At 47.8% G+C, this 14,927-nt stretch overlaps 3 protein-coding genes across 3 annotated transcripts; 2 read left to right on the top strand and 1 right to left on the bottom strand.

Annotated features, from left to right (window-relative positions):
* Positions 1-22: 22 nt before the first annotated feature.
* JR316_0006268 (Ribonuclease H2 subunit A) lies at positions 23-1,190 on the top strand (the record flags this gene model as incomplete). Its single annotated transcript, XM_047892017.1, has 6 exons — positions 23-230; positions 287-380; positions 437-557; positions 611-854; positions 902-1,025; positions 1,076-1,190. 6 exons carry the CDS (start codon positions 23-25, stop codon positions 1,188-1,190), a joined length of 906 nt encoding a protein of 301 aa, XP_047749366.1.
* Positions 1,191-1,427: 237 nt separating this feature from the next.
* On the bottom strand, positions 1,428-4,343 carry JR316_0006267 (U4/U6.U5 tri-snRNP-associated protein 1; the record flags this gene model as incomplete). Its single annotated transcript, XM_047892016.1, has 10 exons — positions 1,428-1,785; positions 1,846-2,797; positions 2,854-3,064; positions 3,120-3,178; positions 3,234-3,342; positions 3,391-3,575; positions 3,625-3,726; positions 3,784-3,968; positions 4,091-4,114; positions 4,180-4,343. The coding sequence occupies 10 exons, from the start codon at positions 4,341-4,343 to the stop codon at positions 1,428-1,430; spliced, it is 2,349 nt and encodes a 782-aa protein (XP_047749365.1).
* Positions 4,344-4,537: 194 nt separating this feature from the next.
* JR316_0006266 (NADH-ubiquinone oxidoreductase 9.5 kDa subunit) lies at positions 4,538-4,892 on the top strand (the record flags this gene model as incomplete). The annotated part of the gene is made up of 3 exons (XM_047892015.1): positions 4,538-4,582; positions 4,647-4,788; positions 4,846-4,892. The coding sequence occupies 3 exons, from the start codon at positions 4,538-4,540 to the stop codon at positions 4,890-4,892; spliced, it is 234 nt and encodes a 77-aa protein (XP_047749364.1).
* Between the last annotated feature and the right edge of the window lie 10,035 nt (positions 4,893-14,927).

The following is a 14,927-nucleotide window of genomic DNA, read 5'->3' as shown; positions in this document are numbered from 1 at the left end:
TTACCACTATCACATCGCCAACATGTCTGAGCAAATACCTTCGGCACCTGGACCATCGACACCTCTCAAGAGTTCGTACACATATCATTCGCCGACGCCCACAGCTGCTGGTCCATATATTCTTGGGGTGGACGAAGCAGGACGAGGGCCGGTCCTAGGCCCTTTGGTGTACGGAGTCGCGTATTGTCCAGTGTCGTATCAGGAGGAAATGGAGCAGTTAGGTTTCGCAGGTAAACAGCCCCGATTGCGTTTCCACTGTTCATGGCCAGCTAACCTTTCAGTCGAGATTCCAAAACACTGAACTCTGCGACGCGATCTGGGTTGCTTGACATCCTCAGTTCTGATCCTTCAAATCTAGGATGGTCTGTGCGAGTGGTTAGGTGTGTTCTGAGTTGAAAACGGTTTTGAAATTCTGTCATTCATCATCTCCGTATAGCCCTCAAGCAATATCCAGCGGTATGCTTCGTCATCCACCAGTGAACCTCAACAAACAGTCCGAAGAGGCCACGATTCTGCTCATCCGGGAGGTCTTAGCCAAAGGCATTGTGCTTTCAGAAGTAAGCTTTGTGGACTTCCCCCTATGCCACCACTGTTTTAATCAAACCACAAGGTCTATGTAGATGCGCTGGGCAATACAACAACATACGAGAAATATCTTTCGTCATTATTCCCAGAAATCAGCTTCACAGTGACGCAAAAGGCCGACTCCAAGTTCAAGATTGTGGGCGCGGCCAGTGTAGCCGCGAAAGTGACAAGAGATGCATGCGTCGAAGGATGGTATTTTGAAGAAAAGGTCGAGGGAAAGGAGGAGCCATCGTGGATGTCAGCTGGTCTTGGATCCGGATACCCGTCAGGTTCGTTCATTTTCAGTTCATCGGTATAAAAATTAACACAACATTAGATCCTAACACACAAGCATGGCTGAAAACGGCCATGGATCCCGTCTTTGGGTTTCCAAAGATTGTACGCTTTTCATGGACGACTGTCAAAGTAATTCTTGACAAAAGTGCCCACCCTGTCAAATGGTATTTTCCTCCCGTGCTATTATCAACCTACGTTCTAACAAGGTGTTCAGGATTGACGAAGGGCAAGCTTCGTTGGTCAAGGCATTCGCAGGCGGAAGTGAAGCAGACAAAGGTCGCTGTGCTGTCACTAAAGACCTACATATCAAGAGCGTTGATACCCTCTAACATCGCCTCCCATTGTATCATTATTTAATAGCAAGGAAGAAAAAAAGCGAACCCAAAGTCAAAGTGGTTCAGTCGAGTTTGAAAGACTTTGGAAATCCGCCTTTCTTGTGAAACAAGGCAGAAAAAATTGCGGAAATGACCCACACAGATAAGCTGATTCCGCATCCCGGAAAGTTCAGAATATATTACACACTAAACGCATAAAATAAGTACAAGGAACCAGAGAGGGTATAATAATTAACGCCGCTTGGGAGGTGGAGAACCTTGTGCCTCCTCGCCAGCTTTCCTCTTCGTCCCAAGGCCAAATGCGACCTTGACACGATCAGACGGCACTGACGATCCACCTGGGGAAGGAGCCTCCACAACCGCCGAGGATATACGCGAGAACCCAGCCCTGGGTGCAGGAGATGCTGAAGCAGAAGTCGCTGGCGTGACACCATTCGATGTCATATTGCCTTGAGGAGCAGGAACTGTCATAAAGCCCGAGTCCGCCGCTTTCTGCGCGTTCTTGCTTTCCTTCTTCTTTTTGGTCTTCTCTGTTTTGCCTTTGGCGAGAGGCTGCGCATCCAAAAATTCGCTGGCCTGCGGCACCGCTCTAAAAAGTAAAATAAAATCGTTAGTTGATAACAGCAGCTAGAAAGGTTTCAAGACCTACCCTCTGTTTCCGACGGACAGGACGAAATGGGCTTGCCCGGCTTTTTCCTGTCTCAACTGGAAGGCCCTATTCATGCTCAAAGGCGTATCACCGCTGACCATAGCTTCCTTCTTCTTCTCTTCAGCGATCTTTTTCAAACGTTTCTCCGTCTTCATTTTACCAGAACCTTTCCCGTGGAATTTGTGCGAAAGCGCCTTCCAAGCCTCCTTGGCTGACAGCGCACGGCCAAATTCGTCATAGTAGACGATATTGACATCTGGCTTATAATTCTTGAAGGCCTCCATATTATCTCGGGCCTCCTGCTGCTCCCGAAGCCGGTTCTCGTATTCTCTCTGTGCCTGATCCTTATTTGCCCCACGCGATTGCAGTCGCTCCAGCTCACGCTGGGCAACTCGTCTTCGTTGATCGGCCAACCAAAGATCTCTTTGCCTCTGGGTTTTCTCTCGCTCCAATTGGTCTGCGGTAGGCTGGGCGAGAATTCCTTGCTGCCTGAGAATAGCGAGCGTAGAAGCCATTCCGGTGCTGAAGGACTGCTCGCCAGAGGTACCGACTTCTGGTACAGCGGTGCCATTCAGTGCGGCGGCTTCTTCCTCTGCTTCGGTTAGCTTGATGGCATTCTCAATATCGTCCAACATGCCCATGTCGTAGTCATCATCCTCTTCATCCTTGACACGAACTTCTCCGGCCTCCAGCTCATCCAGGGCGACATCTCCGTCGGCCATAGAGACGTCTCGTGGTTCAGACTTGACTCGTGTAGGTTGGGAAGCAGCTGCGGGTATCTTGACCTCTTTGGGTTCGGGTTTCGGTTTGACAATGGGGTTGTTTCCAACGGCCTGCACGAACTCCGATGTTTCGTCAAATGTCAAGCCGCCCTCCTCTTCGTGGTCGGGATCCTCATTCTTAATCCTCAGCTGCTTTTCCTCCTCTTCCTCCTTAGCCCGTTCCTCAGCAACTGTTCATAGCTGTGTCAGCATACATACAGGCAACGTATGAAAAGAAGATACCCACTTTTCTTCGCCAACTCTTCTGGGGAGATCTTTTTAGTTTTGTGGAGTTTGGCCTTTCGGGAACGAGCTAAAGCAGCTTGCAGTTCGTCGTCGTCGACAAAATTGGCATCAAGGTTTCGTACCATAGGAGCAGCAGGCTCATCAACATCCATAGAATCCTTGGCTAATTCGCTGTCTGCAGGCACACGTCGACTTGGGCGCTTCTTTTTGGTCTACGAAAAATTCATCGGGATGTGGATCAGGCAAGGTAGCTGCATGTTGGCTCACCTTGGGTTTTTTGAAGCCGACATCGCCTTCTTGGAGATAATCAGCGGTGGATATGTTCTCTGTGTAATAAATTTATCAAACACAAACTCATATCGGTCAAAAAAATTAACGTACTGGCGTAGTCGATATTTAATAGAGTCTTATTCAAAGCAGCGGCAGTCTGGAGCTTCTTCTCTTCTTGAGAGACTTTATTCGAGATTGTGGAGCTTCCCAATCGGAATTCCTGCGCAAATTTCAGATAAAATGAACAAAAATTATAGGGTGGACTTACTGTACTGCGAGGCCCTTCGATGTCTTCGTCGTATTTGGCGAGAATAGACCGTTTCATCAATCCCTGGTGGTTCTCTCCAAATTCATCGTCATCATACCCTGTATAATCCCGTTTCTTGATTTTTAGCTCCTGTCGCTGTTTCCGTCTCTCTTCTTCCGCCATTTCCACATTTTGAAGCTCGTCCTCTATGGAAAATAAGTGACACTGATGACGCCTTCAAAAAAGCAAACATACCTTCGTTATCGAGAATCCGACTATCTTTCAGGGTAAGAATCCGAGCTTCTCCTTCGTCCATTTCGTCGAAGTCATGGCTGACCTTCAGACCGACAAGATCGCCTGAGAGAAATAGAGTTACAAACAGCGAATACAATCACCATAACTGATATAACTCACGTTCCGTATAGTCTTGCTGGATTTCCTTGTCTCGGTTCTCGAACTCCTGCTGACGCTTTTTGGCCAATTCTTTCTCTTTACGCTTGTTTCTCTTGATCCATTGCAAAGTGTCGTCTACGCCCTCTTCTGCATCACCCAGAGTTGCTCCCTTCAGTGCTGTATTGAGTTCTCGTCGATTTCGCACCCTAATGAAGGAAGATACATGAGCATCGGAGTCCTCTTATGTCGTTTCGTATTTGGGTCTGAGAAACCCGGAAGGAAATGCAATGAAGCGATAGTAACAAGTTAAAAAGACAAATAAACTTACTTCGCTATTTTATCCTGAATCTTCCTGCAAGTGTACGAATGGAATACAATGAGTTTCGATAGCCTTGGATAATAATAGCCACTACTCACTTTGCTTCTCTCTCCTTCGCCTCCTTTTCGCGCAGCTTGGCATAGTTGTCTTCTGCTTGCTTATCCTTGTCCTCTGGTGCCTTGTCGTCAGTCAGTGGCTTGAGACCCAAGGAGATACGAATCTTGTTCGTCTCCTCCAAGCTAATGCTCTCTTCCATGGACATAATGACTGTGGTGTAGTAGGATGGCGGACAGGATTTTGGGTGTAGTGGTCAATGACAAAGAGAGATGCCCGCGATGCAGTCAGTGACTTGCTCACGAACAAATTACGTAAGCAATGGTTCCCAACGTAGTTTCCCGAGAACCCTGCCTTCCTCAACTTGCTGCCCAACGAACAACACCGACAGTATCGCCAGCGATGTCGGCCTTCGCCTCACCGTTCCGCAATACATATCGCTATCTTGTGTGTTCAACTATTCAGAGCGCTCTCATCTATCAGCTCAGTTAACTAACTCGGTGTTTTGCAGCAACGTCAAGCCCATGAAAGCCCCGTCATCTTTTATTCGGTAGTTATTGGTGCTATTGGCCCTGTTATGGCCGTGGTTGTGCCACCTATCCGTGAAAGCATGGGATATAAGCGCGCGGAGATGATACCCTCTACATATCCTAGTACGCCCATTATGCCGTCTTTCGAGTTGCGAACGTTGATTTCCACCTGTTTGATAGTCCCTAACCGCCCAAGAAGACCGACTGTAGGATACGAGGACCCATGAACGTATTTATGGGGATGGAAAATCAATGTCGTTTTGAAAGAACGTATAGAATGCGCATAGAGGCAATGAATGAGAGCAAAATATTGTTGCAGTGATGATTGCATTGAGATTGCCCGTATCCCTCGTCAAACACGCCAACATGGTTGAAGAATACATTGCGTTGCGCCGTTAGATATTCTTCAGGTACGTCTCTAGCGTTTTGGTTGCTTCTTGCCTTTGCGTGTTTCATCGCGTTCCCGTTTGTTGCGTGACCATGTTCAAGAGTGAGTTAATTTACATTTCTTGAACATTCCACCCAACTGATCCATTGAGGCATTTTCTTAGAACTGTCTTTTCCACGATACGATCTGATTTTTCTATGTCCACCTTCTGGCATGTCACATTCATTAACTTTATACGGACCACTCAATGACCGGTTTATACAAACTGAATTGTGTAACCCCTCGACCTCACGCCTATGCGCTGGTTTCACAAGCACATACTGTCCATGGTTTCTTCTACATTCGAGTCTTCTTTGGATCATCTCCACTCTGCCGCTCACCTCTTCCCTCGGTCAAGTTCATTTTTTCGGTTTATGGCTCTACGGTTCGTTGCTTGAGCATTTATGATAATAGTTTGAATTTTGGAAGATAGAGGTCTACCTTTTCTTCAACAGACCCAAGATGTTGATGCACAGGTATAGTGCATAACAGCACCCGTTGCAATTCTCTTCTACATTCTGGAACTCATCCGTGCTATTTTCAACTCCTAGTAATCTTTGAGGCCGGATCAGCACTCAAAAACACATTATGGCCTACCTTTCTCTTTCTCGAACGCTCGTGGGTAACGTCTTCATTAACGCCTGTCTTGGAGCTTCCATGCCAGATTGCAACATAGTTCCGCGTTACAATACTTCGATGTCCGAAGCAAAGCCGCAAATCTCTTTCCCGTTAATTGAAAGACGACATAATCATCTCACCTTCAATCGTGTGCAAATTGCTGCGCGAGTCAAGAATCCAACACGTTACACGACGTTACTCGAACAATTTGACCTCACATTCTCCCACAATTCAACTGATAACGCTGACTTTCGCCCTCTGTGCCCATGTTTCGGGTAAACGCCCAAAATTACCAACAGTGACATCGGATCCGACATACCCAGACTGGGACCTTACATAGATGGCACTATATAGACATGTTCGAATAATAAGTTTCACAGCGCTGCAGTATGCAGAGCTCAGCTGATCATCACTGCTGATGCATACCCTTGCCGCTGCGTATGCGTATTGTCCACCCGATGCACACACTCTTCAACCAGGTTTGGATACTCCACAAAGCCACAATCCTTTGCCGTCGTTCCCCATGCGAATCGCTTGTGCAGGTCTGCAGTTTCAAGGGAATTTTGGGCCGTATAAAGCACACGCAGCATAGGCGGTGATTATTATGATTTAGGTCTGATCACCCTGTCACATTGTTGTCTCTTTTCCTTTGATTGTACATATCCCCCTAGACTGTAAGGGATGCGCTCCTGAAGCCGCCGCCCAACCTGAGATAGCCCCGAATATGTTGCGCGACGTCGCTCAATGGTTGCCAGTAATAATGCGGCGGGACGCAGCTGTCGACTTCCCGGCGATTTAATGCTTTTCTGCTTCCAACTTTCCTCGTCAGAAGCTGTCTTTCTGTTGCTGCCAAGTACTGTTCACTGGTCCTTCTAAAAACCCACTATCAATTGTATTTGCACGATTAGAAATGTGGGCTTAAGTGGGAAGCTTTGAGGGTGGTGTTTTGCTCCCGCTCGACTGTGATTACCTCGCACTTGATACTTTCCTCGAGGGATACACCATCTAGAAGTGTTCTCTGAAATAGACAGACCACGAGACATACACGGGTGCTTTTCATGATATTCGCCGTGCTTAAATACCCCTCCTATCCATTCGGCTGACGAGGTACCGCGCAAGTTGGCCTATTATTGAGCTTCTGATTGAACACACTTCGAGTGGGCACATTGAGTGCCAATTCCCCACCCCCACACTGCTAAATCTCCAAAAAATAGTTCTCCATCCGCATCATTATATTCATGAAGTGGCAATATAATTCTCCTTTTGTGTGTCCGGCATACAAAGAAGGCATCTTTTCAGGGTGAAAAAATGGAGGATTCTTGAGAATATCTTGTTAGGAGAGAAATGATCAAAAATGAGTGGGTCGAAGGTCCGGCTAGGCTGTATGCTATTCTCGCATGAAACGGAGAAAGCTACTTCAATGTTTGACGTTCTGCAAAAACAACAAGGTCAGGAGGGCGATCTACTTCTTAAGTGGCAAGTACTCCCTATCAGCGTTCAATCAATTCGATACAAGAGTTTATCCGCCTGGAGGCCGGGCATTAAATCAAGTCAAATTCTGGTACCAATGCGATGATATCAGGGGAATCGTTATGTTCCTAGGTTATAGATATGTCAGACAGGATACGCACAAAACGCTCTAATTATGATTGAATTGCTGTCCAAGATAGCAAGATACTGCATGGGTACATAGAGTGCGTCTATAAATAGATGCACAAGCGTATCCGCCGACACACAGAAACCTGGGGCAATCCCCTCGCTTGGCGTGCACAAAGCCAAAATGTGAGATATCACCGGACGTCCATGTCCAGGACATAGCGACTATTATAATGAGTTATGTAAGGTTACATGTGCTTTCCGCTTCAGCGGCAGGAAGTTGGCATATTTTTTTTTGACTGTCGTTGGCGCTTGACAACGTTGGTGTAGTAAAGATCTGGCCGTACAATCCGGGATCCGTCCTGCCTCCGCAAAGGATTACAACATTCTTGATATGTTATGTTTTTGCGATAGAACCATAGGTCTATTTCAGTGACAGCTCCCGTAAAGTATGGACAGGTGTCAGGTTGTCCACTGGGTGTTCCTGCTCTGTTACTAAAAATAGATCCATTAATCCAGGGTGACCCTCTACGCGCAAGAAATGATGGTATTTGGGTACCAAATGTACTGAAGGGAGTAAATAATTCACATTGACGTACCATATTCTGACTGAATGGTAGTTATAATCGATATCATATAAATACACCAGGTACCAGCTGCTCCAAGTCCCTGCACACCCACCACCTCTAGCCCCCGCCAGTCGGAAATCCCTGCAGAGGTCATATCAGCGATGTCTCCTCAGACTCCTCTCGTTTATCAGCGCGACATCGTCAAGCGTCCCCGTATCTTTACGATATGGGAGAGGAGAAGGAATTCGAAAGAGGTGCACTGGGCCATCGAGTGTTTTGCTGAATCTGTAACTACATGTTCTTTGACTGTCTTTCACTCTCATAGCTCTAACTATACAATCTCTTAGATGGGCGTATTTCTTTACGTCTATTTTGGTAAGCTTTAAATAGAGACTTCTTTGTTCTTCTTCTGATAGAGTTGCTTAGGTCTTGGTTCACAAGTTGGTTGGGTTGTTGGAAACATCCTCAAAGAAGTTGGATTCTCTAGTCAGTCCGAGTTTTACTGAAACGGGCACCCATCATTGATATATCCCTAACCCAGGTATTTTCCAAATCGGCATGGCCTATTGCCTTGGTATTATTTTTGCTCTCACCATGTGCGCTGGTACATCGGGAGGTCACTTTAACCCATGCGTTACAATCACCTTGTGCATCTTCAAGGGCTTCCCCAAGGCCAAGGCTGTCAGGTAATGGCCTGATAATGATAGAAAAACGACTTCATCTAACGTCAATTATCACAGATATATCATCGCCCAAATTTTCGGCGCTTATATTGCCACCCTCGTTGTTTACACTCAATGGAAATCTCTACTCGATATCTCCGAAGAAATACTTTTGAAAAGCGGAACATTAGCCGCGACCCAATTCACCCCCAACGGTCCTGCCGGTGCATTCGCATTGTACAGTCTCCCTGGGCTATCTCTTTCCCGCACATTTATGAATGAGTTCGTCAACGTAAGTAACTCGTTATATTGAATGAATTCTTTGGTTGCTTATTAGATGCATTTCCAGTGCACCCTCATTGCAATGATCATCTGGTCCTGCCTTGACCCTTCGAATATCTTGGTACCACCAGTCATGAGCACCTTCGTTGTCGCATTGGCATAGTCAGTATTTTCAATTGTAGGGATTTGGATACGCGTGCGCGCGACGCGACTCACAACAAACACGTCACATGACGCTTGCGGACACACTCACTTGGCATCGTCGACGCCATATGGCCACAGCATAGACGCGTAGTCAGTAGTTAGCACCTTACCGGAGACGTCGTTACACACCGAAGGACGTATCGAATCATATTTCCTATTTTTTTCCCATCTCTTTCCGTGCTAAACACATAAATATCTACAAAACTCTGTCCGTACTCAGGCTACTTTGTCCTCTCTCGAACTCGCCCCCTTCCCTACATCTGGAGCCCACCGCGAGGGGACAAAACCAGTAAAACCGGTTTTGCCCGCCCCCTTGTCCGTTAAACCCCGTGTCACTGAGGAACTGTCAATATTGCCTCAAACAGCGGAAGTTCGACATCCCAACCGGTTCGAGGCTCCTTTCTCAAGAAGGGCTCGGGAATTCGATCTTCTTCTGGGAAAGTGATACCCAAGTTAGCTCCAAGGAAAGGGAAGAAAAAGGACGACGAATCTGAGTACAAACCATCGTCGAAAGCCAGCAGTTCTAACTCGTTATTACCCACCTCGGAAGCACCTCGAAATCGCCGCAACATTGCACCTGTCAGTTATAGGGAGCGATCTGCGTCTGTTAGTCCACAGGACGCTAACGAGCTCACTGTCAACGCACCAAATACTGACCCTATCACACCTACGCCAACCCAATTTTCGTTTCGACACGCACCACCACCGTTATTCAATCGGTTCTCATTTCCACAAGGTACATTCCCAGGAGCGTGGTCTGTTGCAACACCACCAAGTGTACCACGACTAGCGTCGATTGAAGAGCCGGTTGACGAACCTCGTGAAGACGAATTTGATAGCGCCAAAGAGTGGCAAACATCGGACGGCGATTTCTTACCAGAACTCGATTTCAACGAGGAATCAGATCCACCACCAAGATCTATCAGATCTGAGTCGCCGGAGGCAAGGTCAGAATCAGGAGAAGAAGACAAAGAAGACGTTAACAAGGAACAGCAAGTAGGAGAAGAAACGAAGCAAGACGAAGAAGATCAGCAACAGCAAGACGAGTTCAAAGCAACCGACGTACCAGCTCCAGCTAAACAAGACAGCCAGACATCCAACAAAGAAGAACCAAAGTCGTTACAAGTCCCTATACCCGAATCCCAATCAGGAGAATTGAAGAAAGAAGAATCGAAAGAAGAGAAGGACGCACCAAAGACAAATAACAACATGGTTCAACCAGGAGGATCGACGACAACCTTTTTGAAGGAGATGCCAGCGCCGGGCTCGAGTAAAGCACCTAGCTGGTCAGGAGATGTAGATGAGCTGGAGGACTTTCTGGGGAAGTTCGAAAGGTTAGCAAAGACGGCGGGGTTAAATGACGAGATGATGGCAGAGGCAGTGGTGGACTATTTGAGGAAAGAGTCAGATGTGAAGTTCTGGAAAACTTTCAAGGGTTACCGATTGGACCGACCACGGAGCTTCAAGGCAATGAAGGAGAAGTTAAAGGAGGAATATCCGTGGATGACAAAGGGTGGGAGTTACACGGTGGACGACTTGACGAGAGTGATTGCCAAAGCGACAAAGGGCAGTGGCATCAGGACCAGTGTCGAGCTCACCGAGTACAATAAAAACTTTGAACCAATTGGTCTCTGGCTAGTCAAACAAGGCGAGATCACTGAAGACGAATTGAACGAGTACTTCTGGATGGGCTTACCGCCTCGCCTTCAAGACCGGGTGGAAGTGCAGATGGGGGGGAAGAAAATAGGGTTGACGGGAAGGATGGCAGCTCCAGCGGTGGAGGATGTGTTGAAAACGGCGAGGCTGTTATTAGACGAGGATGTAGGGAAAGGGAAGAGAGCTGAGCGAGAGGAGAAGTTGAGGAGGGCACAGAAGAAGCTGAAGAAGAAGGAAAAGCGGCGGAAGAAGAAACATGAGAGCAGCTCATCGGATTCATCATTGGATTCAGAAACCGAGTCAGAAACCGAGTCTGTGTCATCGGACACATCAGAATCATACACTGAATCGTCAGATAGTGAGGACGAGAGGAGGAAGAGGAGGAGAAAGGAGAAGCGACGGGATGCAAAGGAGAAGAAGAAGAAAAAGAGAGAAAAAGAGAGGGAGAGGGAGAGGGAGAAGGATAGAGAGCTGGCGGAGTTGAGGGCAAGATCAGAGAGGCGGAAGGAAGAGGAGATTGCAAAGGTGAAAGAGGAGGAGGATGTGGTGCGAACTCGACGAGTCTCATTTGGCGAACCAAAGAAGAAGACTCGAGAAGAGGATATTGGTGACTTGACACGCAAGCTAGCAGGATTGAAAGTTGGCGACGCAAATTATGCTGCAACCTACGGTCAACTCTGTGCTATGGACCCAAACGCGCATATCTGGATACCAACACTACTGGCAACAACTCAGCAGGCGGCAGCAACAAACATGGCAGTACACGCACCCTATCAGCCACAATTTGCACCAACGTATCAAACTCAGGCTTATCATACGCAGGCACAAACATTCGCCGCTCCGCAAATGCAAATCCCACCACCAATACAATACGCCCAGGCGGGTATGTCAGGCCCAAGTTCAAACAGCTGCTATTTCTGCAAAAAAGGACAACATCGCATACGTGACTGTGTAGCCGCAGCCGAATACGTTAAAGTTGGCCGCATCATGTGGTTTGGAACTCCAGCTCGATTGACATATGCAAACGGAGAGCCTATCCGTTTTGAATATGGGCAGAGTTTGAAGGACGCTGTTGATAAGCGGTTCGGGTCAGCAGTTCCAACCCCAGGTCAAGAAGGGTGGCAGAGGGATCAACCACCACATGTCAATGTTGCAACAAGCGGTTATTATACGCAGACTACCAGAAACGCTAAGACATACACCACAGGGCGCAATGGAGAACAAGTGAAAGTGGAAGCAAGTAGCGGGCGGAAGAAAACAGTGGAGGAAGTGCGAAACGAGTGGAAGGAGATCCCATGGGAGAACGGGTACGAAAGCGAGGGCAAAGTGGAGTGGATGGCATGGCAAGAGGTGGCCACAGCGGAGGCATTGCTGCAGACACGAAGCGGGAAGAAGACGGGTGATGATGATGAGGAGAGCGGGAGGAAGGAGCAGGAAAAGAGGATAGAGAGAGAGATGAAGGAGAGAAAAGGAAAGGCAAGGGCGGAGGAGGGAGAAGGACACCACACTGACATCAAACACATCCGTTTCGATCCCAATGCCATTCAGCGAGGAGGACACGAGAAAGCATACACATACGAGTCCAGCATATCTGATCCAAAAGCGGCTTTGAAGATGGCAGAGAAAATCTTCAAAACTATTATACCTGAGGTTACGGTCGGCGATATTTACGCACTCAGCGGGGACGTACGAAAAACAATGGTTGAGAAACTCAAGGTTGTGCGAGTACCTAACGAGGCATTCCCCAAAACCTCACTATTGGATACAGAAAAGAAGTCAGCAACGACAGCAACAACAGGAGCGGCTACCTTCAAGATGCCAACACTCGAATACTGTACACCACTTCGGGAAATTGATGTCGTTGTATGCGGGACGGTTGCATCGGTCGGGTTGTTAGATGAAGGGTCAGAGATTGTGGTGATAAGGAAAGACTTGTGGGAGAGAACAGGGCACAGCGTCAACAAAGAGCAACAAATGACAATGGAAACAGCGACCGGCGAAAAGGAGGAGATGGGAGGATGTGCCGAGTTTATGGAGATTGAGGTCGGAGGCATTGCATCAATGGTACACGCTTTCATCGCACCTCTCGATGCCCCATTCGAGTTGCTGTTGGGACGACCGTGGCAAAAGTACGTGAGGCTAGGGAAGGTTGAGCATAACGATGGGCGGGTAGATGTGATTGTGCACGATCCTAAAGACCAACGTCAAGCAAAGGTTATACCAACAAGAGAGCGAGCGAGGAAGGTTGTGAAGAAGGTGTTGATGTACAGGGAGGCAAGAGCAGAGCAACCAAGAGAGGAGGTGGTGGAATTGAGTGTGGAGGAGGTGGTAATGATGGCGCACAGTCAAGCTCGTACAAAACTCGCAAATGAGCTTCTAGGATCAACATTCACCTATGATCAAGTTCAGCACACATTGTTGTATAAGCCAGCAGCAAAGAAAACTCACCCGGTTGCAACAACAATGCCAGAATATGCGAATGTTCAACGTCGCTTTCCAGAGGACCCGCTGTTGACGTTACCGACAATACCAATGACGCCAGGGCCATTTAAGCCAGGAGAAAGGTTGACAGAAGAGAGGTGGAAGATGCTTGGAGTGGAGGAGAATGATTTTTTGTGGGAGGAAGAGAAGAAAGTGGTGGCGGCGGTGTTACGAGCAAACGAGAAAGGTTTGGCATGGGTGGAAGCTGAGAAAGGAAGATTTCGAAGTGACTACTTCTCGGATGTCGTCATACCGGTCGTCGAACATGAACCTTGGGTAAAGCGCTCGTTTCCAGTTCCACCAGCATTGCGAGAGCGGTTCAACAAGCTCATCGACGAAAAGTTAAAAGCTGGTGTCATAGAACCTACGACAAGTGCATATCGGCATGCAACAATCACGTTCGAGAAGAAAGGATCAAAAGACTTACGCATTGTGCACAACCTTGTCCCGCTTAATGAAGTCACTATCAAAGACTCTGCGCAACCACCATTGATTGATTTGTATGCTGAGCAATGCGCCGGCCGCTCGATCTATACAACAATTGACCTTTTCGTGGGTTACGATCACCACACGCTGGACAAACGGTCGAGAGAGTTAACAGCCTTTGAAACACCAACGGGAACATACCAGCTTACTGTGTTGCCTCAAGGTTGGACAAACTCGCTGCAAATCTTCCATCGTGATGTAGCATTCATCCTACAACACGAAACAGAAGTTGCACCGAATTTTTCCGATGACATAGCGGTCCTGGGTCCAATGACGAGGTATGAGTTGGCGGGCGGAGGTTATGAGGTGATGGAGGAGAATCCGGGAGTGAGGAGGTTTGTGTGGGAGCACCTGATGGACGTGAATCGAGTTCTTCACAGACTAGCACACGCTGGCGCCACAGCATCTGCGAAGAAACTGATTTTGTGTCAGCCGGAAGCAAAGATAGTGGGACAGATATCGACATACGAAGGGCGTAAACCGGATAAGTCGAGCGTGATAAAAATTGAGAACTGGCCACCATGCGAAAACGCGACCGACGTGCGAAGCTTTCTAGGAGTGGCGGGTGTGGTGAGGAAGTGGGTGAAGGACTTTGCGGCGATTGCAATCCCATTGGTCAACCTAACGAAGAAGCAAGTTCAGTTTAAATGGGACAAGGAACATCAAAACGCAATGAATTCACTGAAGACTGCGGTCACGACATGCCCAGCAATCCGCCCCATCGATTACAAGAGTGGCTTTACGGTCATTCTTCAAGTTGACTCCTCAAACATTGCAGTTGGTTTCATTCTCATGCAGTTGGATGCAAACGGCGCACGTATAATTGCACGGTTCGGTTCTATACCATGGAACCCACGAGAAGCTCGCTACTCGCAGGCAAAGCTGGAATTATACGGCCTGTTTCGAGCAATTCATTCAGTCAAAATTTGGATTGTTGGGGTGCAAAATCTTACCATCGAAGTGGACGCAAAATATATCAAGGGTATGATCAATAACCCTGATACGCATCCAAACGCAGCTATGAACCGATGGATTGCTGCCATTCTGATGTTCGATTTCAAGCTGGTCCACGTCCCTGGGAAGAACTTCAAGGGTCCAGATGGGTTGTCACGGAGGCGGAAGGTTGAAGGCGAGGAGGACGAGACAGAGGAGGATGCAGAACAGTGGGTGGAGGAGTTGTATCAATGTGGGGTGTGGATAGTGGCAGGAATGGGATGGAAGAAGGGAGATCAATGGCCGAGGATAGGAAAGCGAGGTTTAAAAGGGAAGAACAAGAGAAGC

The sequence above is a fragment of the Psilocybe cubensis genome, chromosome 5 (genome assembly GCF_017499595.1).
Source record: "Psilocybe cubensis strain MGC-MH-2018 chromosome 5, whole genome shotgun sequence".
NCBI lineage: Eukaryota > Fungi > Basidiomycota > Agaricomycetes > Agaricales > Agrocybaceae > Psilocybe > Psilocybe cubensis.
The sequence above is the reverse complement of the archived record's forward strand: the minus strand, read 5'-3'. Positions and strand labels throughout refer to the sequence as shown.